The 26836-nt window shown below is 41.4% G+C and overlaps 1 protein-coding gene across 1 annotated transcript in view; it reads right to left on the bottom strand.

Moving 5' to 3' along the window:
- Nucleotides 1-470: 470 nt before the first annotated feature.
- Nucleotides 471-26836, bottom strand: part of VOPP1 (VOPP1 WW domain binding protein) — a 98876-nt gene continuing 72510 nt past the window's right edge. The window contains exons 3-5 of the mRNA XM_081287183.1: nucleotides 26300-26377; nucleotides 20559-20695; nucleotides 471-2548 (exon numbers count right to left, since the gene is read on the bottom strand). Coding sequence (XP_081143309.1) covers nucleotides 2358-2548; nucleotides 20559-20695; nucleotides 26300-26377 — 406 coding nt within the window. The 3' untranslated portion in view covers nucleotides 471-2357. The remainder of the gene's footprint in view (nucleotides 2549-20558; nucleotides 20696-26299; nucleotides 26378-26836) is intronic.

Raw genomic sequence — 26836 nt, 5'->3', positions numbered from 1 at the left:
AGTACATGCCCAAATTTATTTTTTATTGTGCATACATAGGAAATAGGACCCTATCAAAAGAGAACAAACAAACAAAAAAAAAAGACGTGAGCCAAGTGTTGCAGAGGAAAAGCATGCACAGGTCTGCCTAAAGTTTACTCCTAACCACCCACTCTACAGGACTTCAACGTACCAGGAGCTGGAATCAGTCTAAGAAGTGGTCACCAACCACCAGCAGCGCAAAGGAAATGAGAGTGGCCAGGAAATGTCAGCAGAAGTGGAACTTCCATGGACAGTGTCGGTGCTCAATGCACAGGAGTCTAACCCAAGTTCAATGGGAAACAAATCTTACATGAACATGGGAATATAAAATTGTTGAGCCCTACCAGTTGTTGAAAAAGATAAACAAAATTTAGTTGTGGGCACTGGGTGCCTTACTCAGCTGCACTCTGATCCAATTCCAGGGACAGTGCTGAGTGCTTTTTTATTTAAAAAAAAAAAAAAAAGAAAGTAATGGGAGAAATTGAAAATGTAAAACAAATGACCTGGAGGAAGAGGAATTGTTTGGACCCATGTAGTTGTCTCAGTTGTAAACAGCAGACATTGTGCTTTGTTGCTTCATTGAAATCGAGGACTGGAGCATGGGGAGGTATTGCAGTCAAGGACAGGAGGTCAGAGGTCACACAGGGTGGCAAGGGTCAAAGACACAGGCAGCATCATCTGTGTCCATAGATTGGTCCCCAGGGTGTTGGTTTTGGTCCCGGGCACTTCCCGTGGAATTCCCTGGAGGTCCCCACATTCTCTGTCCTTAGAGTAAGTCCGCACAGTTAACTTGAGCTCCACTGCTTTTCCTCACCCTTCATCACACATAAATACCCCAGCAGAGCAAAGACACTGTGCTTCTTGATCTAGGGGAAATGAAAACCATCCCACATCTGCTCCTGAGAGACATCTTGATGCACAAAGTTCAATGAGTAGCAATTTCTTAAGAGGCTTTGACTAGGTCAATTAAAAAAATAAGTAACACCCCCCACCAGCCCCACTCCCCATGATACTACACACAGAGTAATCTAGGTATCTTTGCTACGCTGCTTTGCTCTTAGTACACACGACACGGGCAGGTCTCAATCTGGGTTTAAATACATGTCAACACTGCTAACTACGCAGAGGAACAGAACTCCCTGCTATCTGTCAACAAAACCTGCAACTACTATAAGACCCTGGGGCAAGATAGGATTCTCCTCTGGGGATTTGCATTTCTAACATCTTCTTTATTCTATTTTTGATCACATGGTCAGTAAATGAAATCAGTACTTTTTCCATCTTTCTCAGTAAGCTCCCTATCTTCAGAGCCCAGCACACTACTGCTCAGATCAGACACAACTGCCTCCCGCTCTGGTTCAACAAGGCTGGCTGTGCCTTGCTGGGCATGTTGGCTGTTTTTTCTCCCTCTAAAGGTTGATGTGATTTCCCAGCCAGATGTGTCCTTCTGCTTTGAAAGTGCCCATCAAATCCACCCACAGCTGCCTTGGGGGAAGATGCAAGAGCCCTCTGGGCACTGGCATCCAGGGAGGACACACTCCCTATCTGATCTCAAAGGACAGGACACTACACATGTACTTCCAAGAATGCACTAAAAACGGGGATATATTTTTCTCCCCAAGTCAGAACAAGGGCTTATAAAATGAAATGTCCCAGTTTGGAGCAGGGATCAATTTCCCATAAATTTAAATAACTTTATTGATCTTCAGATAACCGCAGACATCCAACGTGAGCCTGATTCAGATCCATCTGGAGGTGGAAGCGGCAGCACTCGGCTGTTCCTTGTTTAGGCAGAAGGAAGCCTATCTTCAGGATGTGAGAGATAAAAAAAGTGTCAAGAGTCTTTTCCCCCTTGCATATTTCTCCAACAGCTTCTGGAAGAGGAAAAATGGGCTTTGATGGCTGGCAGCCACCCTGCCCAACCTCATCTGGCTTCATGGGCTGTGCTGCCTGCTGCCTGCAGGGCTCGCCTGGGCTGGCTCCTCCATCGGTCCCTCTCACAGGCTGGCTCTGCCTTCCTCTTCCTTTTAGTCTCTCCTGAAGATCTGGCCACACCACCCAAGAATGTTAACCCTTGGGGCTGTTGCCACACTGCTAGAGAGCACAGATTACATTAGAAACAGAAGCAACAGAGGAGACACAGTGTGAATTCAAATATTGTCCTCCACGGAAAACTTGAAAGGGAGCTGTGCTTGCTTTGAAGATATCAAAGAGGAGTTTGCCCTTGGACCGTCCCTGGAAGTGAACTTCAATGGGGATGGGAACATCCATGGGGATGGGAAGGGCCTGGTGAAGAGCCCCGTCCCACCTCTCCACCTCCCACGAGCATTCTCTTGCTACTTGTCCTTCACCACCTGTTCATAGGGGGGTGGGGGTGTGTTGCAGTAGGAAGGAGGGGGTGGATAGGCTGTGCCTCCCTGGGGTGAATTGGGTTGGACCTGGAAAGCCATTGCCATGGTATTCCCAACAGGATTCACTCCTAGTCCTCCAGGGTCGGTGTAATATGGCGGCCCCGGCTGCTGGGCTCCTGAAAGACAGACAATCATATGTGAGCACAAAAGAGAAAATTCTTGGCTAGGGGTATAGCTCAATATCATTTACTCAACTGACGTACATCTAGTACTCTATATGCTCAGAGAGAGGGGGATTCTGGTATATGGTAATAAACAAGAGCAACACATGGGGCCCCCTCCTCATGAGCCTCAATTCCACTGGAGGGGGACATTGACAAGTGACACATAAACTGTGACAGCATGGGTAAGTTATAAGGAAGCATGACGGAAGGAGGCGATATTGGTGGAGGCTCAGGTTTCTCTAACCCGAAACTAAATGCTGATCTGCGAAGAGCTAGTGAAGCATGTGCTAAAAGATCAGGAATTGAGAGGGCTGTGGTACACCTTAGGAGGTAAACGGGTCACAGTAAGGTATAGGACATGTTCCCTCATTGCAAGAAGAACTGGAACATTGGTTTCCCAACTCCTAGCACAGGATTAACACAGGCAGCCCCATCAACCCTGTGAACACACAGTTTGCTAGTGACTATTTCTGATGTAAGATCTCCATTTTTCCCTGCTTCAGTTTGCATTTTATGGGAGCAGGGACTACCTACCTGTTATCTAGAAGAGCCCAAGTTCACAGTCAGGAGAAAACCTACAGGGCACATGCCGATGGCAGGACAGGGGTTGTTGAATCTATGGAATCTCTATTTCCCCTGGATGCTGCCACAGATTTTCTTCTCCAAGCCTGAGGATCTAAAATGCTGGTTGACACCCCAACCTGGGTATTATATATGGCTATCTAGAGAAGGTAAGAGCAGCAAACAGGCTGGTCACCCTGCCCCAAACTGGCCCTAACTTAGAGAGCTGGTGTTCAAGAGCCTGGTTTTAGTTTTGATTACTTTGATCATGTGGATAAAAATATAGATATAATTACAGAATTAAGAAATGAAACTAGAAATTTTGTGGGTGCAGTCTGGTCTCTTTGAATGAGGCTTTACTTAAGTAAAGGGAGATTTCCAAGTATCAGAGAAGCTGTCCCTGTGTAAATATTGTGTAGGTTTTTTTTTTTTAAGGGCAAATATCCCTCTGATCATTTAATTGAATAAAAGAGATGATTTCTACAAAGATGCCCATCAAAGTATGTAAGATGTCCCAAACCTCCCAAGCTGGCATTCTGTAGATCTTAGACTTCTACAAATGTGCTGAAATAGAGAATGTGGAACAGAAACACAGGCCAAACATGTATCTAGGGTGTCATCAAGAATGGCAGGCAACCAGAGGCCACCTTTATCAAGGACTGCCTCATCCTGCATGGTATGACCCCATGGATGGCACATGCTCCCACTGGTATATCTCATCAGCTGCCTTTGGATGGGTTACTAGCCATGACCATGAGTTTCTCAAGGGCAGAGATTATAATTTATTTATATCTGGATACTTTTATATGTTGTATCATTAAAAAGTTGATGATTTGAAAAAAGAGGCCATTGTAATACTTTGGACAAGCCAGTTCAGGTGTAGACCTTTGAATACTTTTCAGAAGAAATAGAGAAGAGAGGGCAAGAAAGATAATGGGAAGAGCTAACCAAGGACTTAACCTGGGGCTAACTCAATGTGGAAAGCCAGGATGGAGACATGATCTAAAAAGAAAGGGCCTTGATTTCTGGCCTCAAAGAGGCAGTTCACCAATACACGAGAAGGGCAGGACAAATGAAAAATTCCACACTGGTTCTGTCAAGGTCAAGGCAGCACTGGAGCTTTTGGTATAAATGTGCAAACAAAAACATGGGTATGGATTAAAAGCACTACAGAAGTGTGCAGGAGGGATAAAATATGACATCTGAGGTGAAAGTTGTGGGAAAGATTAACATTCAAGACAGGAAAAGAACATAAAATATTTAAGGTTCATGAGAAGGATGTAAAAGCAACCGAGAAGAAATGGTAAAAAGTAGGAAACTAGGCACAAGGAAAGGGGAATTTTTAAGATAGAAATGACAGTAGAAGAAAAGCAATTTCAGGAATAAGGGGTTATGAGTAGATAAGATAGGTGGTAGTTAAACAAGGAAGATGCATTGTTAGGATGGGAAATCTGTGAGTATGTTTACAGGGTGTAAGGCAGATATATAGGAGAGACAAAAAGCATTTTGGGGAAGAATATAAGCTCATGAGTGCAGCATTGGAATCCATCTGCACAAAGCTCTTGGACCCCATTGCTGAGCCCCAGACCCTGCTGTACTGGAAGATGCTGAATACATTTCAAATGGGTAGAGAATCTGCATAGGGTATGGTCTGAAGAAGAACAAGTTGAGCCCAGGAGAGCCCACAGTGTGCAGGAGGAAGAACAGTGTACTCAGAGCAGACAGCCTCTATCTGGAGTGGAAGCAGGTGCCAGAGGATTATTCATTTGTTGACCATGAGAGGGCAAAGAACAAAGAGATTTGTGCAGTCCTCAGAGAAGAAGGGAGGAGTACATAATGGTCACAAATGTTTACAAAAAAAAAAAAAAAAGTGATCAGGAGCAACAGCCAACAGGAATGAGATTCCACATGAAAGGGACATTCTACATGGGGGTGATACATACCCAGGAGCCAAGGGACACCACCATCTTCCCTATAGGTCACATATTCTGAGAGAAAAGAATTAGCACTTCAGTTTTTAAAGTCGGTGGCAGATAGTTTGGTTATAGAAAATATATAGAGCATTGTGTGAAGAAGTTGGAGTTACAGAAGACTGTTTCTCTGGGAGACAAAGGGGAAAGGATTGGGAAAGGCGTGTGAGCCAAGGGCAGAGCATGCTGCCCCCAACTGTTCCTCACAGAGTAAGTGTCCATAACCTTAACCTGTTTTGCATTAGTACTGCAGGGACAGGATACAGATTGTGGGAGATGATGGGGGTGAGGCTTAGTGACATCCCAGGTCACACACACCAGTATTTGAATCCAGCAGTGGATGAAACCAGATTCTTCCACTGTCAAATGGATTTCTCATAAAAGGATGGTGAAGTGGGAGAAGCAGCCCAGGCCAGAGAGGGAGAGAGGGGTGAAGAACCAGAGAAGACTGCAGACCATTCAAGGATTAGGGCTGACTGTGGACTGTGTGGCCCGGGCCCATAATGTCCCCAGAAGATGCTCAAGTTGTATTTTTTTTTCTTCAGTGCTGTCATCTGTTTCCTCATTTTGAGATTTGCATGATTTGGGAGGGAACTCCAGGTTCACAAGGACTGATAAGAATATGTTAAGGAAGTTAATGGACAATGGCCTTCCTACGTGGGACTCTTCCACCACTGGCCTTGCCAAAGGGACAGCCAGGCAACCCTCCTTCCTGGAAATGACTGCTACTTTTGACCACAGCTGACTGCCCAGACACCAGGGAAGAGAAGGTGGGTTAATCTGCTCCCGGGAAGTGAAGAATCTGGATGGCAGCAGAGGACTGGATGAAAACAGGAAGAGGAAGAGGCAGCCTGAGAGGGCATGGGGCATGTGAGCGAGGGAGAGGTAGGTACCAGCCCGAAGCTGCACCAATTCTCAATGGAGCTCCTATTCCCTTAGGTTTCACCTGTTTTTACAACTAGCCCCGCTCTGAGTTAGTGTGTGATTTTTCACTCTCCAAACTGCCTATGTTCTTAGTTTGAATCAGGGTCCACCTCCTGACTTTCTGCATCTGTCTCCTGTTGCCCAGGCTGCACCTGAAAATTGAGGCAGGTACTCAACACATCACAGGAGACACTTGAATGCATCTCTTCTCCCATCACTTGGCCAGCTCATATTCCTATGCACAGCCCCATTCTTGGGTGGTGACACCATATTTACCCAGTTACTCATGGGGCTACTTGAGGGATAAAGACCTTCCACAGTCAAGTTCCTGTCCACTTCAGAGTTGAGTCTTACTTTTCATGGTCCTGCTTTATTCTTTATATCCGAACACTACCCAAATTGCCTGTAGCTTGTTTGCCCTCCAGGTCTCATAGAAAGCACCTCATGAGGGCTCAACATCCAAGCACTCCTCCCTCCTGGAATGCCAGTCCTCCCCTGCACATTCCTTTTCCCCAACTTCCCATCAAGCTATTTCTCATTTACCTTTTCAGTCCCAGCTCAGAATCACCAACTCCAAGAAGCAACCTCGTACTGTCTATGACCCACTTCCTGGCTGCAGCAGGAACCCAACACATCTGGAACAACCTATTTATGTCATACCACCACAGTCCAGTATGATCTTCTGAGCTTTCAACACACGAGAATAGGACAAGATATATCCTGGTTCCCTCAGAGCCAGAATAGCACCTGGCAATGGCAGATGTTCCACAAATATAGAGGATGAATGATTGAAAAAAGGATGAAAAGTGATTTGGATTTGGGCTTTGTCTCTGTTGTATTGTGCTGGCCACACTTGGAAGTTCTTGAGACACACTGCTGCTATGACAGGAGGAAACGGCTCCCATCTATACCAAGCCTGTTGCTCCCAAGGACCAGAGGAGTTCAAGGAGTCACCCCATCTCCCCATCATGGATAAGGGTGGGGAAGATCGTGGTCATTGTACCAGAGATGTCGCTTGGACTGTGTCTGTAGTATCCCTGCAGTACAGCCACTCACTCATACTGGAGTCATGACTCATGGATTTTGCAGGAGTGGCAAGATGGGATTAAATATTTGAACATGGAGAAACACTTGGAATACAAAAGAAACAGAACGGATAGGAGGTGGATAAATTATGTATTTGTCAAGAACATGAGCCCTTTAGTGAAAAAACTCAGCAACCATAGGGATGGAACATGCTGAAATGCTGGAAAACCTGTGATTGAAGATAGAGGGCAGCAGAGACAGATGCTGTCCCCCTGGGGTGAGCAGCTGAGGGATCCCCAGCCAGAGGTGGGCAATAAGGCAAGAAGATAATCAGCTCAGGCAGAGGCAGTGACTCTTCAAGAAGATGTTCATGATCCAGGGATTCACCAGATTTCTTCTCATTTGACTAAAAGTCGAACTCTGGACAAGACACTGGCCAAGTTTACCATTCAGGTCCCACAGAGAGAAGATGGACCCAGTTCTTGCTTACGCAGAGAGACTCGTTTAGAAGTAAAGGCAGGAAACCTTCGTTGCATGTGTAAAACCCATGGAGATAGGACAAGTGAGGCCTCCAGGCTCCAGAGAGTACATTTAAAAGACATTCCCCCAAACAGAAATGATTCTGTGGCACATAACTCTGGAACCAACAGCACCTTAAAAATCACCTTTAGTCAACTCCATATCACAAGAAAAGGATGGTAAGAACAAAAGCTTGAACAATTCCAAATGAAGCCCATATATTGATTCCAAAGGACAAAATTGTATAGTGAGGTTAATGCCAGAAACAAATACATCTGTCATGAAAATTAAGTCCCAGGGATCTGAAGCATGGAGAAAGACTAGACAAAAACAGGGCCCTATCGTTTGCTTGGAAAGTAAGATAAATGGCAAAGAGAAGGGCCTCAAATCTTATTTTTTTTGCTAAAGAGAATAGTTTGAAAATTGAAGGAAAGAAAATGGGTGAGGAAAAATAAAAGACTCACCCAACTAAGAACTGATTGGTTTGCGGGAGAGCATTCAGATTGCCTTAACTCTGACAAAGTGCTTCTCAGAGCAAGAAGGAAGGACAAGAACCAGTACTGCTAAGGAGAGTTTCTTGACAAATACAAGTGTTTCACAGGTATCATGTCATTCAAGACCTATAGTAATATGAGATTCCTATTACTTATTCCCATCTCACAAAGTTGAAGCACAAATAAATTTCACAACTTGCTCAAGGCAGTCTTCTTCCACTGGGCATTGCTGTATCTGTAAGAACCAAGGCAGGGGGCTGGGAATGTGGCTCAGGCGGTAGCGCACTCGTCTGGCATGCGTGCGGCCCAGGTTCGATCCTCAGCACCACATACCAACAAAGATGTTGTGTCCGCCGAGAACTAAAAAATAAATATTAAAAATTCTCTCTCTCTCTCTCCTCTCTCACTCTCTCTTAAAAAAAAAAAAAAAAAAAAGAACCAAGGCAGCTGTCCTTCAGCCAGGGAGGGGCCTAGTGAGTGAAGAGCTGGGGCAGTCAGCATGGACAGATGGAGGGAACTGGGGGCCCTGAAGATGCTGTTAAGCCATGGAGTTAGATCAGGAGCCTTATTGTTTTTGACTTTTGATCACAAGAAATAAGTCTTCCTTATTTCTCATACTAGCTGAATTGGGGTATCTGTTACTTGTAGCCCAAAGCATCTGAACTAATTCTCTCAGAGAATATCTTCATCATCAGTTGATAAATTTTCCCCTTTCTGACTGCTCCCTTTCTTTCCTCTAAGCCTTGTAGTTTGATCTGGTTTTATGTTATATCTGTTAATTTTTACAATACTGTCTCAGCTATTAATAATGTTTTTCATTTCATTGAAATCTCAGAATTTTTTTTACCTGTACTGAAATACTGTTTCCAAACATGGATAGCTTTATTTTTCCTTCCTGATGATTCAATTTTTTTCATGTTAAAACTTAGGTCAGAAATTCTGCAAAAATGTTAAATATTACTGATATTAAATATCCTAATTTTCAGGGGAATTCTTATGGTTTCTTTAAATGTAATGTTGGCAATGGATCAACATATGTAGTTTGTTCAAAAATTATTTATAAAAAAAAATTTACTGAACATTTCTATTCAAAAGGTACGTACAAATGTCCATCAGTGGCTGAATGGATAAAGGAAATGTGGTATATATACACAATGGAATACTATTCACCCATAAAAAGAACAGAAATCCTGTCATCTGCAACAACATGAATGAAACTGGAAGACATTATGTTGAGTGAAATAAGCCAGCCATGAAAAGACAAATACCACATTTTCTTACTTATATGTGGAAGCCAAAAGTTGATTTCATAGAAGTAGCGAGTAGAAAAGCAGTTACTGGAGTCTAGAAAAGGTAGGGGATCAGGTAAAAAGGAGACTGAATGATGGGTATCAAACACAGTTATACAGGAAGAGTAAGTTCTAATGACTATGTTCATAACACCTATGTAATAAACAACTAGAAGAGTTGGGAGACTTCAAATATGAGATAATGATCATTGTTTAAGAAGTTGGAAGTATTAATTAGCTTGATTTGATCACTGCATATTATATACATGTATTGAATTTTCTTACTCTATCTCATAGCTAGGTACAATTACGTATTAATTAAAAATAAATAAAAAAGAAAAAGTCTTGTTACTACATTTATAAGTTTTGATAAGGTACATTTTTATTGAATTTTATTGACAGTTTTCAGCACCTATTAAAATAATTATTTTAATAGCTTACAACGTTAATAGCCTGCCTAATATTTTTTTAAATTTTTTTAGAAGTAGTTGGACAAAATACCTTTATTTTATTTATCTTTATGTTGTGCTGAGGACTGAACCCAGCACCTCACACATGCTAGGTGAGCGCTCTACCACTGAGCCACAACCCCAGCCCTAGCCTGCCTAATATTAAATTATCTTTTATTTCTTAGATCATGTGTAGTTACGATGGTTTATCCTTTTAAAATATTATTTAATGCTGTTTCCTGATTTTGATCTGTACTTACTAAATATAATTCAATATTATTTTATTTTGAGGTTCGTTTCCAAGTTATAATAGCTTTACAACATTAAGTAGAGTTCCATAGTTTTGCATGCTCTATAGTAATCCATATATTCATGAACTTTTTCTTACAAGTTTTTTAAAACCCCACATGAATGTAGTCATTCAAGCAGATAATTCTTTAGAAACTTCTTCAAGTTTTTGCTTCCTTTTCCATTTACTGAAAATTTCAGTACTTCGATTCATCTTTAGTAACATACAATTTCTCATCCTACAAAGATTTTCCAATTCATGAATGTTTCTTAATTTTTAAACTCCTTTGGATCTGTAGTCTTTTAATTTATAGTTATATTTTTGCTTTTTTCTCTTTTATTGATTGGAGTTTCAGGGGTGGGATATACAATGTTATTTATTTTATTTTATTTTTTTTTTGCCAAACACTAGCACTTTCAGATATTTTATCTTTCTGTTTTATACAATTAATTTCTATTTTCATTTTATGTTTTCTACTTTCTATAAATTTATTTGATTAGTTTCTAAAACTAGGACAGCCCAGCTCATTTGCTTTCATATTTTAAATTTAATGAAGAATTAGAATACAAATCTACTTCTAAAAGTCAGCTTAACATGCACTGCATCTGTGTTTGTAGTCACATATCTGTTGACTCCTTTATTCATTTTCATATTCAAAAGATACTGAATTCTTGCTGAATGCACTAAGAATGTAGCAATAAAAAATACACAAAGTCTTTAGTTTTTATGGCTCTTGCAGTTTAGAGAGACAATAATCAAGATAAATAAGAAAAGTATGTTAGTTGGTGATAAGTAGTAAAAATGAAAATGTGTATCTAGCGAGAGGGTAATGGAGGAGGCTGTCTTGAGTACAGGGGTGTGTGTGGATGGAGAAAGAGCCTTTCCAGTAGAAGAACCTCAGTGCATAAGACACCAAAATGCCAGCCTGGAGATCTGAGGAAAACAAGAGGCCAATGTGTGGAAGGAGTGGAATGGGCCAGGTGGGGAGCAGTGGGAGAGGTCCAAGCCTGCCAGGCAGCTTGGGAGGACATGAAGCTGAGAAGGATGTTGGCCATGCAAAGTACTTTTGATGTCGATGCTATGGGTAACCTCTGGACACCTGGAAGCAGAAACTCTGACTTAGTTTTTGACTCTGGCTGCTTTGTAGGAAATAGATGGAAGCAGGGAAAGGTGAGCACAAAAAGACAGGACCAGTTAGGAAGAGCAGAGGTGCATTTAGTGAGATGGGGAGACTGAGTGCAGAAAGGGTAGAATTCTGAGGAAGGGGACTGGGAAAAAGAGACTTTGTGTATTTGCTCTAAAGGTGCATAGATTATCCACTAGAGAAAAAGACCTTCTTCCATTGCTTTTTGGGGAAGAGAAGAGGAAGAGAGTGAAACGGCATATCTGTGTTAGGTTGCAGGCCTGTATGGCTGGCTTGTCAATGTTTGTAGATGTTACACATTTGAAATACTGCTGAGACACACATGGACATTGTCTTAAGAATCCAAGGTCATTCTAATATCCCATAAAATCCCCCCAAGAGGAGTTTTCACTTTTTCATTCCTGGTTTTATAAATCAGGAGTTGAATAAAAAAACAGCTTTAGTTTTATTCACTACCAATGATGTTTCAAAACAGAAGCAAAAATAACTAGGCTAATAAAAATAATTCCATGGAACAGATCTGGAAGTATATGCCACGAGTTAAAACTATAGCAATAATGTTATTCCAACAGATACAAAGACTAAATCCCACATTGATCCTGTGGGTTTTCAAAGGTTCTCATTTTATTTTTAATGCTTAACCTGCAGGATATGTTACTATTGTCACCAAGGCCCGTCCTTCCTCTTTTCTTTTTTGTTCTTTATCAAAAACCTTATCTGTGCAGACACTATTCTGCATTATGGGGGGATTGTGTTAAAATATAGATTCTGATTCTGCAGGTCTGGGCAGGGCTGGGGGTTTTGCAAGAGAGTCTTCCTGTGTAACAAGCTCCCAGGGACCATGTATGTCTGTGGCCCACACTTTGAGTATCAAGAGAAAGAAACTTCATAAGTGCCTACCAATCCTCATGACATAATATTATTAGCATTACTCCTTACAAAAGAGATATCTGAATCATAAGAAGATCAGGTACCTCCCTTTCACTCCAATGCTTTAGTAAGTCCTACTGATTCCTTCAGAATCCCATCCAGCCCTGAGATTCTTTTAAAATTTTTTCTTTGAAATATTTAACAAGATAAACATGCAACAAAATTAAGAAAAAGGGAGGAAAAAAGGTACCTTAAAGCAAAAAGAAAAGGGAGAAATATCTAAAAAGGTAACTGTTTCTTTAAAAGACTTACAGAATAGTATAGACAAGTACATGTTAATTTTCTCCAAATAGTACTAACCCAACTGACACCCTGGTTTTGGACTTCTGGCTCTAGAACTGTGGGAAAATACATTTCTGTTGTTCTAAGCCACCATGTTTATAGTAATTTGTTTGAGGAATCTAAGGAAATTAATAAACATGTATTTCTTCCCCAACTACCTATAACACAAGCTTTCCTAGCCTACAACATGCACAGGTAGCACTATCAAAATACCAATAATGCTAACAAAAATTTAGTTAATAATTTAAACAATTTGTACGGCTTCTTTTTGTTTAGGACCAGTCCTAAATGATTTTATAATTTTCCCCCTCTCCTTCTGTCTATAATAGATCAAAGAGAATTAATAAAACATCTCTGTCAGCTACATTCCCAGCTGAAAGCTCTCTCTCTTCCTCTTTGTTTTCAAAAATAATGATAATCTTTACAGGTCTCATATGTGTAGCCAGGCCAGTTTCCTACTGGACAGCTTTTCCTCCATAGAGAAGCAAGGTCTAAAATATTAATACACAACAAATAGCAGACAAGAAAACAGGACTTCCTATGTTTTTGAAGTCACTAAAAGTCTTTTTAAAAAGAGAAAATTACAGCACAAGAAACTATTGCTTATCAACTAAGAAGATAAAAGGAAGATAAAATGGAAAACACATATTCTTGTTAAAGTTTCACAGATAATCTGAACATATAAGTGAAATGAAAAGGATTTCAAAATTCAGTTTTTATTTTGGGCTTTATTAGCATCTATGTTTTTCTATTAGAGAAAAGGGGTTAGAAGTTTTTATTAGAAGCAAAGGTTAGAATCTGGGGGCAGGGGCTGCTGCTCTTTAACACTACTGTATGCCCAGTGGCTAAGCACAGTGCCAACACACAGGACACCTGCTCAAAAAGCATTTGTCATTTGGTGAATGACTGAAGGATGTATACACATGGAGGAGCCATAGGCCTCACTATAATACATGAGCAGTCAGTACTGTCTGGCCCAAGTTTCCCCTTTCTCCACCTGTGGAAGGACCAATAACAGTCATTCTAAATGGGGCTCAGACTGTTTTGCTGTATTATTGGCAAAACAGAGAACAAGTATCAGGGGACTTACATTTATTGTTAAGTTTCTGCTCCCCTAAACAAAGATTATGGGTCTAAAAGCTCTTTGTGATTAATTCTAACAATAGGTAAAAAGTTCTGTCATTTGTGGCACACATCTGTAATCCCAGCTATTTAGGAAGCTAAGGCAGAAGAATCTCTTGAGCCCTGGAGTTGAAGGTCGGCCTGGGCAACATGGCAAGACCCTGTCTCAGAAAATCAAAACAACAACAAAATCCCTTCTTGTATGAAACAGACTGTTTTTGAAATGTGATATCTGTCCCTCTTAACAAAAACCAACAAAAAGCCCTCTCAATTTTGTACAGCATAACATTCTATTCCATTGCCAATCAGTCACCTTTTGCCATCAGGGGTAACTGGTAAGAAATAATCTGGTAACCGTGAAAGTGTTACTAGGAGATAGCCACCTATGCTTTTTCAACAAATAACTTCAAATACTTCCACTTGATTTCTTTCACTAAAACCATAAAATCTAAAATAATGCCACTCTGAAGAAGGCCATTGGGAGCCATTTAAGTGGAAAAACCATGAAAGTGAGACCCCATGAAGCACAGGACTCCAAAAACCCACCCACATCCCCGCAACCCACTGTTCCTCTCAGGGGGAAAAAAACTCCAAAAAAAACAAGAATGGGAATTTAAGAGCTACAGGGGTTAGAGATGGGGAGAGACTCCTCCACAACCATCTCTGCAAAGCTAAAGTACCATCATGTAGAAAAATGATTATTGTAGGCCCTCATTGTATACTTGGGTTCTGCATCTTCAGATTCAACTAATTACAGGTTGAAATATTCATGAGAACACCACATCTATATTGAACATAGAACAGACCGTATTGAACATAGAAGAACAGACTTCTTTCCCCTGGAAATTATCCCCTAAATAATATAGGATAATTATTTACATGACATTTGCATGGTATTTATAGATCATCTAGAGATGATTTAAAGTATATGGAAGGCTATGAACAGGTTATGTGCAAATACTACACCATTTTTAATCAGGGACTTGAGCATCCTTGGATCCATAGGAGTGGGCGGTGTTCTGGAATCAAGCTCCCATGGGTACCATGAGATGACTGTTCACTGTGGAAGCAGCCCTGTTTGTATTTCAGCTATGATTTGGAAAGCAATTAAACTGTCAAAACACCCTCCCCCATTTCCATTTTCTTACAGTTGGTGTCCTTTAGTTAGGTGGCCACCATCACTGCGAGCTGACAGATTTATTATAGGATTGAGACACTGGAACAGTCAGCAAACCATCAATGAAATTGTTACAAATGTGCAGCTGGAAAGAAATGAGACTATCTCCCAATGAGCAGGTTCCATATACTTTTTCCCCCCTACTGCTTCTTTTTAGTTGTACATGACTGCACAATCTGGATTTAAAATCAGCATACTATAGTTTACAGAAGCACAATTCACAATAGCTAAGTTACGGAACCAACTGAGGTGTCCTCCATTTATTTCTAATTACTTTATTAAAACAAACAAACAAAATATCAAAATAAATAATTTTTTAAAAAACTTAAATAAAAATAACACCAAAGATTTCATTAACATTAAGCCCAATCTCTCTACGTACACTTGTGTGATCACACTGGTAATTGGGTAGCCATTCATCTGAAGATACTACCTACCTCTCTCTGTGCTAAGTGTGTCTTTTGATTTTCTTGCCAAACAGTTATGTAGCCTTGACCTTGACTATCAGCTTCAGTAGCTATGTAATATCACGTACAGAAGACAGACTATAATTTAATTTTCTTTTCCTTTGTAGCTCCAGAACTACCCCCTCCTCTCATTCAACCACAAAAGCACTGAGTTGAGTGGAGGCCACCTCTCAGGTTTTCCTGAAATCCAATCCCTCCTCTAGGTCATGGCTCTGCCTTGATTTCTCCACTGTTTGTGTTCCTACAGGGTAGTGAGCATATTTCACTCAAATCCTGGCCCCTGGTGTTAGTTAGCTAATGCTTCCTGAGTGAATTATTGAAAGAAAGAATGAATGAAATCTATTTTTTCTCTTTAACATGGAGGGCACATGGATGAGGCCCTCTCAGCAGCATGATGGGAAAGGATGTGGGATTTGTAGCATGCAGGAATCTCTGACTTTCTCTTGCTACATTTTGGTCACCATTATACACATAAACTTAAAAAAAAAAAAAGAGTAAAATGCTTTCAGAGGTACTCAACAGAGGTAGTTGAGATTTTTTTGTTATTTCTCTTTGCTTAGATTTTTTTCCCTTTTTTTAATAGTGGGAATTAAACCCAGGGTGCTTAAGCAATAAGCCAGATCTCCAGCCCTTTTTGAGACAGAATTGCGCTAGGTTGGTTAGAGCCTTACTAAGTTGCTGAGCCTGGTATGAAATTGCCATTCTTCTGCCTCAGCCTCCAGAGCCACTGGGATTACAGGCATGTACTCCTGGCACCTGACTTAGATTGTTAAATTTATCCCTTCTAAAGAATCCTACAGGGCTTGGGATGTGGCTCAATCGGTAGCGCGCTCGCCTGGCATGCGTGCAGCCTGGGTTTGATCCTCAGCACCACATACAAACAAAGATGTTGTGTCCGCCGAAAACTAAAAAATAAATATTAAAAAAAAATCCTCTCCCTCTCTCTTTAAAAAAAAAAAGAATACTACAGTTATCACTGTGGCTGCTAGGACTGACAGCAGCTATTTGGAGCTCTGTAGCTTAGGAGACTCTGTGGGCATTTTAAAAAGGCTGATGAGACAGGATAGGACCTCACCTTCCAGTTCTCAGTTTCCCACCCCTTCCCCCACTTCAGTGTTGGTTAAATGCTCTACTTACTCTTCAGTCCAAATGACCTTTCCATGGGAATCCTCCTGGATCTGAGCACCAGATGGAGTTTTCCATTTACGTGGTTCCTAAGCATCCTCAACTTTGTGCAGTAACTATATATATTATGGTCAGTATGGTCATTATGGTCAGTAACTATATGTAGTTATCCTTGGGTTCTAAGACCCCTCTTGAATACTCAAATCTGCAGATATTCAAGGCCCTTACACAAAATGGCACAGTATTTGTATATAACCTACACACATCCTCCCATATATAGTACATTATCACTAGACCATTAATAATACCTAATATGATGCAAACAATATATAAATATTTGTTATACTCTATTGTTTAGGGAATAATGACAAGGAAAGAAGTTTCTACATGTTTAGTACAGATGCTTTTTTTTCAAATATAATAAATACTTGGTTGAATCTGCAGATGTGGAACATTCAGATATGGAGGGCAGACTAGTTATTTTTGTGCTATGGGCTATCACATCAGTGAGAAAGCTATGCAATGCACACAGGGCTAGAATTCAGGCTGTGCACTGGTATCCCACACACCTGCAGGTACCTTAGTGGGTTTAGAGTAAATATGTGCCAAAAGAATAATTCTTACAGGTCTGGGCTTCTCTAGGCTCCAAATATGGCTGCCCTGTATTCTAAGCCCAACTTTACCAGGCTGTAAACCCAGGAGGAACTGCAATTCACTTGGACCACAGACATGGGCTGGGCATCTTCTTGGTACCTGAGACCTGAGTACTGCACACAGCTGAATTGGGGAGTCTATTGTATACATGAAGGACTAACAATGCTATGATTTGAATGTGTCCCCTGTAAAAGCAAGCTGGAAACTTAATCTGCAAAGCAGTAATGTTTGGAGGTGGGCCTAATTGGAGACATTTAGGTCACTGAGGTCTCCTCTTTCAAGAATGAATTACATGCCAATTACAAATGGGCTTGGGACCATGAGTTCAATCTCTTAATAGTTCTCACTCATGTGATAGCTTATGCCACATTGTGAAATAGCAAGGAGGCCCAAATCAGATACTGGCCCCTCAATCTTGGACCTCCCAGCCTCCAGAACCATGAGAAATAAATTTGTTTTTTTTATGAATATCTGGACTCTGGTATTCTGTTATAGCAGCACAGAACAGACCAAGACCAAAGCCCACCATAGTAAAAGCTGTTAAAGCAGGAGGCAGAACACCCAAGGAAGAAAGTGAAGGAGAGAGAATGGCCAGTAGTGATCTCACCCTGGGGGGCAACACAGAGCAACATCTTGGAGGAAGAGTGAGTGTTTTCCAGGCAGGTGTGGGACCCATGGGATGGCAGGACTAGATGGAGGAGGTCACTCAGCCTGGGCACAGAGGATCAGATGTAGAGGTGTAGGGAGGAGTCGGGTGAGGTATGAAGTGGCCTGGGTCCTTGGCTATGGAGTCTGGACTTGCAGCTATGAGCAAAGTAAGCCAACAAAGAGTTTGAGGCAGAAGAATAACACTAATTACATTCTTCTTTTTCTTAGAACTTTCTGATGGATACGTGGAAGACAGAGAAGAGCTCGTGGAGACCCATGACTAGAAAAACTTGTAATAGGAGCTGCTCAGGGTGAGATAAGGGTCTGAAGTAAAATTCGGTAAAATCTAATGACTTATTTGTTGGATACAGTTGGCAAGGGAGACAAATGATTCCACCAAGAGAAATGGTGCATGGCTACACAGAAAACAGAGACCAGCATGAGGAAGAAGAGCAAACAGGGATGCATTCTCTTCTGCTAATACCCAGATGCCATGGGACATTCAAGGGAAACTATACAGCTAAAATGTGGATCTAATAACATCACCTGCTTATGTTTGTCCCAGTGCAGAAGAATGGAGGAGCAACATATCCTGACACTCAGCTAGCACAAAGAACCAAGGACACAGGCAACTTGCATCTGTGGGGCCAGTGTGGCCATGTGTGCCAACAAGGGCCTGGGCTGCTTCCCCTGTATCAAAAATTCTCTAATTCATCCAGATGAAAATTCAATGAATGATGGCTTTGGCTTTCCAGTTTAGTTGAAAATTTGGATTTCACACTGTGATCAAATATGAATTCAACACTAATAGGGGCTGGGGTGTAGTTCAATGTACCTCCACTGGGTAGAGTGCTTCCTTAGGCCTAGGATTCAATTTCCAGCATTGCCAACAAACAAATAACCCAAACCCAAAACAAACAAACAAAAAACATGAAAGAATAAAATTCATGTGTACTTACAAAATGGTACTAGCCTTGAGTGACAGTTTAATGTATTTCTATATTCATATCTTTCTGGGTAACATTTTAAAAAATAATCAATAAAAATATAATTTTTTTTTGGGGGGGGGAGTAGAGTTGAACTGGGGATTGAACCCAGGGGAAGATTAATACTGAGCTATATCCCCAGTCCTTTTTATTTTTTAGTTTTGAGACAGGGTCGCACTAAATTGCCAAGGCTGGTCTCAAACCACCACGCCCAACCCAGAAAATTCTTTTTTAAAGGAAAATCCTGCAAAATATCTGGTAGAAGAAAACCATGAAAAAGCAATGGGTAAATGACCATCTCTGTTCTTTTAGCATCTTGAGGACAGTCTGTCCTTTTTACATTCAATCCCCCTAATTCTCTCTTTTATTTTAACTACTCTTTTGAGGTGTGACTGATATGCAAAAAGCTATATGCAATGTATAAAACATGGGTTTGCCAATGACTAAATATCCATGAAATCATTAGTATAATGTACAGCATAAGCATATCTATCTCCTCCAAAGTTTTCTCTAGCCTCTTATTTACTATTAGTATTTTTTTGTGAGTGATAAGAACACTTAATATTAAGACCTACCCTCTTAACAATTTTTTAATTATTACATCACAGTTTATTCATCCTAGCCTGGATGCTCTAAGACTAATTCATTTTGTTTAACCAGAACTTTGTAAAAGCAAGGCAAGAACTGCTCCAGGAATTCTGATAATCCACTTGCAGTATGCAATCAACTAGTCATCACCCCCTCCCCCCACCCCCGTCTCTCAGGTAGAAACTGGGAGCAGAGCAGCATGAACACAAGCCACAAACCTACCCCTTATCCTCACTGCACACCTGTTCACAAGCCCAGAGCTCTAATGAACAGAGCCTTACCAGTCCTCTGAGGCTCTGGGCTCTCTTGTATTCTCAGAAAGCTCCTTCTAAGGAAGCAGGACCTCACATACAAGGTCAAAACCAGTGCACCAGCCAATGTCTAAAGCCAATGCTGCCCACCACAGTAGGTAGGAGATTCAAAGTTAAGGCAAAATGTTTTAAAATAACTAAGAAATAGCTCATTCTCTTGGACCTTGACACATTGCTTTAGGTGATATGCTCTAAAAAGACCAAATATAACTTGAAGAAAAATGTTTACAGTGGCACTTATAATACTAGTAAGTGCACAATAAATACATTGGATAGTAGGGGATAGGAAAGGTAGCAGAATACAACAGTCACTAATATGGCATTATGTAAAAATGTGAATATGTAACAGATGTGATTCTGCAATCTGTATTTGGGGTGAAAATGGGAGTTCAAAACACAATTTGAGTCAAATGTATGAAAGATGATATATCATGAGCTATGTAATGCTTTAAATAATCAATTAAAAAAAGAAAAAGAGAAAAAAAATACATTGAATAGATGTATAAATAAAAGGTAAAACCAAAAATTATCAGCAATCATAGAGGAGTTAAGCAAGTTCTATTTAGTAACACAACAGTAAATCCAATGGCATTAAGAACGGCAGGGAAATTACTGTTCCTACCCAGAAACTTATTTTTTTTTCTTTGATATTGTCGAGTTTATTTTTTTTTTATTTTTATTTTTTTTTATTTTTATTTTTTTTATTGATTGTTCAAAACATTACAGAGCTCATGATATATCAACAGAAACTTATACATAAAATAATTTTTAAGGAAAAAGGAATAGAGCAAAATAATATGCATATATGAACTGTATACAAGTCGTATCAATAATGATGTAAGAATATGAGGTAATGAATATATAATCTTGGTCATCAACATTTAAATGAATAAAATGGCCTGAATTTTCTCTCTAAAGGCATACTCTGTGGCAATACCCTTTATAAATGTTTATAGAAAACAGGAAAAACTATAGGGAGGAGAGACAAGGACAGGGGGCTGGCTGACCTGGAGCGGAGTTGGGGGGCTGCCTGGTGTAGGACACGTTGAAAGCAGGCTCCTCGATCAGCGGTGGGGGATACATGCGCCTCCGGATGAAGAAGCCAGCTCCACAGCAGAAGAGCACACCCATCATCAGGAGGAACCTGAGGAGAGCCAGATATGAGGCTGGAGCTCAGAGCAGGCAGGAGGTTGAGAGGAGGCCCCAGGGCTCAGGCCTGTGACTTGCAGGCTTCATGGTCTCCCTGGGGATCCAGGGATGGGTCAGAGGGCAGAGTGAGATGGGGCCACATGGATTCTTGGCCTGTAGACTCCTGGGAGGTCCTTGGATGGAAGCCATTGATACTGAGGTGCTCTGTGAGAAGTCTGTCTCAAACAGCTCCAAATGGTTAGCTGGGTTCAAAGCACTGATGCAATTACATTCTGAACAGAAGTCTGAACAGAAGATGCTGTCTTAATTCTGTCTCAAAATCACACCAGATACAGACTTTACCTGTTTCCCCCATTTTCCATTCTTCTCTGTCACAGCCATGAGAGTGAACATGTTTAATCTTTCCAACAGCTGTCTCCATTGCTATATGAACATCTATAATGAAACAAAACTATGCTTCCTAGAGCATACCTTAATTATAGATACACTACAAGAATGGAGAAAATATAATTAACAGAAAAGCTGACAATTTAGAAAACTTCAGGTTCTAAATACGGATAAACATTTGACCCTAATACCTAATTGCCTGTGGTGCCAAGTGCCTTAAGCATAGCACCTTTGTGCATTTCATGTAAAAATTCTCATTGACTCACATTATCAGCATTCAGCAACTGATTACAGGATGACTGAATGAATGACTTCTTCCCATAGACCTTTTGTTTAACAGACAAAATTGAGAAACTCTTGCCCATTTCATAACTTAAATTGTGATGGAACCCATAGAATCTACCGGAACCTCACACAACATACCACATTGTTGTAGGAAAGCCTATTAATGATACCTTTGCACAGGGTGAGCTGGTCATGGTCAATGGCACCATTATACATATGGGGGGGGAGGGAGAGAGGAGCTGATGATAAGACCTTTCACTTAATATGATGCTAATTACAAGGTCAAATAACAAGAACCTACTGGATAACTTTGGAACATTGAGCAGGGAGAACAATCAGAGGTAGGGGACAGAAAATGATTGAGGGAGGAACTGCATGTGTTGCCTTTGTGTTGCCTTCTAATTCATTATTCATTCAACAAGCAATTGTTAAGTTCCTGAATGCCCCTGGCACCATGCTGAGAATGACAGTGAGGAAAAGCAGGTGGGGTTCCCCTACACAACTTAATTTCTAACGGGGAAGGGAGACAGTAAACAAAAAATACACACAATTACTTATTTATAACTCTGATACGTACAAAGAAAGAAAAACGAGGGATGAAAGAATGGGTTTTGCAGGTGCTTGTGTGTGTGTGATAAAATATAAATTACACAGAATTCACCATTTTCAATGTTTTTCAATGTTCAATTCAGTGCACCACAAGGTTTACAGAAAGGTAGCTGTTGTACTGAGGAAGATCAAGAAAGTATCCTGCCCTTCAGTGACATTTGAACTGGAGCCTACGAAATAATAAGAGACAAGCTGGAGAGGAGGGAAGGAGCATTCTGGGTGGAAAGAACAGTGCAGGTAAGGGTGCCATGGCAGGAAAAGTTCAGGGGAGAGACCCAGAAAGAAAGGCTCTGTGGCTGGAGGTGTGGACAGTGGGTACACACCTGGTAGTCAAAGATCCAAATGCAAGGTGTTGATGAGTAAGGCAGCTGTCGGCAATAAGAATGCTGAGATTGCAGAGAAAAACAAATTTGTTTCTTAAAACTAATTTCCTGCTGGTGCAATGGAGCACACCTGTAATTATAGTGGCTCCTGAGGCTGATCTGAGGCAGGAGGATTACAAGTTCAAAGACAGAATCACTTAGCAACTTAGGGAGAGCCTGTTTCAAAAAAAAAAAAAAAAAGAAAAGAAAGAAAGAAAAGGCTAGGGATGTGGATTAGTGGGTCAAGTACCCCTGGGTTCAATCCCCAATCCAAAACAAAAAAGAAAGAAAGAAAACTAATTTCCCTTCGGTGGAGTCAGACCTTCAACACTGAATGCAACTGAAAATATCTTAAGTGGTACTATATAAACCATAGAGAGGCTGAGTGAGTGTATGCAAGGGTTTACTTTCCCAAATACTATGACTGCTAAGAGAACAATTCCCAGGATTGCAAAATACAGACGTCATCTGAGATATTGGTCTCTTCCATGAATAAAGCCAAAATGTTGATTCCATCCCCAAGTGGATCTTTTTTTAAAAAAAATTTTCCTTGAAGAAAAATGACCTTGTACCTCATACTGTAGAGTGACAGATAACAAGTATGAGGCAAACATATAGCACAGAGTCACATGGCAGGAGACCAACTCCTAGTTGAGGTATCAATCACCACCTGACTCTTTCCTTGTAGAAATTCATTAGTCTGAAAACTTATTTTAGAAGAGATGAACTGATAAAAGGGCAGAAGAATGATATGAGGGAGGAAAGGGAGGCCACAACAGGTCAGTTAAGAGATAAAGGTATGATACATAAAGAAAAGTAGTTCTTAAAGAATTAAGAGCTACAAGTTGATTCACTATATAATCTTTTGTTGCTTGGTAGGGTTTGAAAACTTTCCAAGGATTAAGAGAGGAAGTCTTGTTCCTTTTCTATCATTAGAAGCAATTTAGTTTCTTAATTTTAGTTTGTTTTTGCAACTCTTCACAGTGTTCCCCGTAGGCCTTAGTATAGCCATTCTCAACTCTGAGAGCCACGGTGGCCAGGGAGCAGCTATTACGCAAACTCTGTTGCCTGAAACCCACTCCAGAACCCAGCACGGGAAGCCCCAGCAGCAGGCTCACCCATAGAGCTGGACCTGCCAGTCTCGGACCCTGTGTGCTTTCCAGTTGTAATTAAGGGTGTCACCAGCCCACCCATTCCTAACCCTGACAATTTCTTTCACATCTACTTGGCTAAAGATCATTCAAGATTTTAGAGTTGATCAGCTTTATCCTCTTCACCAAATGTCTATCCCCTGCTGGAAGCCTCCCATCACTCTCTTCCTGTGTGTACTCTTCTTATGCTCCTGTCCTTGCACTGTGCTGTCTCTTTGATGGGGACATCCTCTCTGAAGATCTACCTACTCAAAAGTTTTCTAGCTTTTCTCAACCTTCATCAGAGGATCTGTGAGCTATTTGCAGAACACTGGCTTAAAATTATCTACCTGTACTTATCTACTTAGTCATCTGTCTTTTTCAGAAGCCTGATTGCCATAAGGGCATCTCCCCAGGACCCACAGCAGAACACGTGGTGTGCATTAGGCATCTGATATTTACTGAGAGAAGGAAGACGTGAGGCAGAAAGGATACTTTAGTATCCTTTGCATTTTAGCTGGGGCACTTCAAACTCACATAGCAAGGTGTTCTCTGGCTCTACCTCAAATTGAACCTTATGTCAGAACCTCAGTTCTAGCAACTTGATGAAACCTTCTGGCAGCTGGCACTCTGATCTGACCTTGCAAGTGCCTGACCTCATTCAACAGGACTCACATAGCTTCTGTGTGTATGGGATCCTGGTAAGTAACCATGTGCCATCATATCAAGGGATCCTGCTTCTGACAGGTGAGTGACCCCAGCCAACAGCTCTAGAGCACCTGGTTGCCAGTTCAGGTAAAATTTCCCAGGAAGACCAACAGAAGCAGCCAAGCCTTAGTAGTTCTTGTGGACGCTCATTTTTGTTTTTTCTTTTTTAATCACATAACAATCTTTGACATTTGTTTTGTCTGTTTCCAGGGCATTCCCACAAACTCATCATCTTTCATCTTGTGCTTCAGACAACTCGAATACTTCCAAATCCTTTCAGGGATCAGGATTTCATGCTGTTGACAGTCCTGCCTCCATCTGCCATGAGGTCCCACGAAGATAATCCTGGGTAAGAGCATGTCCTCAAGCTAGGTCACTCTCTGAAATGCCACTTCCCACCTGTCCTCTCCTACTTTGGTTCTAGTCCTCTCCACTTAGAAATTTACATAAAGTTGTTTACATTCGTAAAGTCTTGGGCTAAAACAATCCAACTTCCCCTATAGTTTTAGACACTAGCAACTGTGAGGTGGGGGAAGCAGGGCGTCAACACCCCCTCATTCAGTAGGGTGCAGCCATTCAGTCAAGGCTGCCTATGGTGATCCTAAAGGAGGCCTGGCCAGGTGCTAAGGGTACAGGTGAGATTCAGTTCCCAAATGTCTAAAGTCCAATCAAGGAGCTGTTGCTGTTAAGGAAAAGGCTCATGTGACAAGTGCAGCCCCCATTCCCTGTTGGCTTATCTGACCACACATTGGGAAGAATTGTTAAAGAAAACCTCACAAAAATTCAAGTGGCTGCTATAATGTTCTCAGTAAGGTTTTAAAATCTTTAAAGTGTCAATAAGGTCAGAATCTTAAAGTCATAAAGGAGCTTAAGTCAGGAAGAGCATGAAGTCTTAACCCTTAGTGGAGTTCACCTGAGGATATCACCATCACATGGGAACAGAGAAATGGGTGGGTCTAAGAAAAGCTCTTTTGGTTTTAAAGAAATTCCTCCCCATGGTGCTCTGCCATATCTGACATCGTAAGCAAAAACTACTGTGGTTTGGATAGGAGGTGGCTGCTGGAAAGCTAATTTAGGTAATGCAGGAATGTTGAGAGGTGAAAAGATTAGATTAAGAAAGTTATAACTGAATCAGTGGATTGATCCATTTGATGGATTTGTAATTTCAATAGATTACTGGGTGGTAACTGTAGGCAGGTGGGGCATGGCTGGAGGAAGCAGGTCATGGGGGATGTGCCCTTGGGGATTCTATTTTGTCCCTGGCTCCTGCCCCCCCCCCCCATCCCGCTTCCTGGTGCCATGAGCTGAGCAGCTTTCCTCCCCCACACCCTTCCACCATTATGTTCTTCCTCATCTCAGACCCAGAGCAATGAAGTCAGCCAACCATGGGCTGAAGCTCTGAAACCATAAGCTCTAAATAAATTTTTGTCAGGTATTTTGGTCACAGCTATGAAGAGCTGACTAACATACCTATTATCAATAGTGTCAAATGGATTCTCAGAAATCCCCAAAGGGGCATCCTCTGGGGATTGTTAGCCAAATTGAGGCTTCTCTCTGTAGTAGAAGCTCAGCATCCCATCCTCCTAAGTCCAATTTGATAGACTTCACATGGCTCTTCAAACTTCCTCTCCAACGAGGTGGAGGGGGGATAAGGATGCAGGCTGCCTATCTTGAAAGCTAAGATTCAGCTGACATAGGGTGAATGGAGAGAATTTCCTTCCAGACAGCAGAAACTTTATCACAAGTCTCAATCTGCTGATTCTAATTCCTCAAGATAATCAGCCTTAGCTCCATTTCCCAAAAAGAGGTCCATTCATTCCTCAGCTGATGAAGGGAGAGGCTATTGTCCAGCCCCCTCTCCAAAAGCATAACTCTTCCTCCCCAGCCAGGAGCCTGTGGAAGTGGAATGAGCTTTCTGCAAACTCTGTGAGCATAACCAACTCTCAGGAAGCCAACCTATGTACTGGTTTCGTTGGCCTAGGCCATCCCAAATGCCATAATCCAAGGTGAAGGTGACAGAACTGAGGTAGTAACAATACTGACAGTAGGCAGAGCTCTTGAGGATTGGGGGCAATGGTAGAGCCCAGCACTTGGGAACAAGAAAGAATCACGACCTACCAAAAATACCACAGCCTCTGTATGGAGAGGGCCCGCACACAGCACCTGGAGCCACAGCAGTCCTCATAGGAGCGACATCTGCAAGAGAGAGAGAGAGAGAGAATGCACAGGCTGGTTGGTCACCATTCTGGGTCAGAAGGAAGAGCCAAATCAGTCACATGGTCCTGGCCAGGTTTCAATGTAAGCATTATTACAAGGAAAAAACAGATGGGTGAAAGGACATTGCTGCCACCACTGCATTTCATACAACTAGCAGAGCTGCCTATTGTTGGTCTGGTGGCCCAAAGGAAAGGTATGAGATGGATGCAGCCCACGTAATTCAAAGTTCTGTGTTTATTATGTATTTCATGTGCCAACTCACAATGGGATCCTCTGGGAAGGCATCATGACTCAAAACCTGCCACATTTTCACCCAGAAGGAAGCTCCACCACAGAGGATTAGCAATATGCACTGATCTCTGATCAGTTTACAATCCTGATCATGGGGAAAAGGTGGAACTACCCCCCACTAAGTTCACTAATGCCTAAAGCAGAGAT

Source organism: Spermophilus citellus, assembly GCF_964194105.1.
Source record: "Spermophilus citellus genome assembly, chromosome: 3".
NCBI classification, from domain to species: Eukaryota; Metazoa; Chordata; class Mammalia; order Rodentia; family Sciuridae; genus Spermophilus; species Spermophilus citellus.
This window is presented reverse-complemented; position numbering and strand designations above follow the sequence as displayed.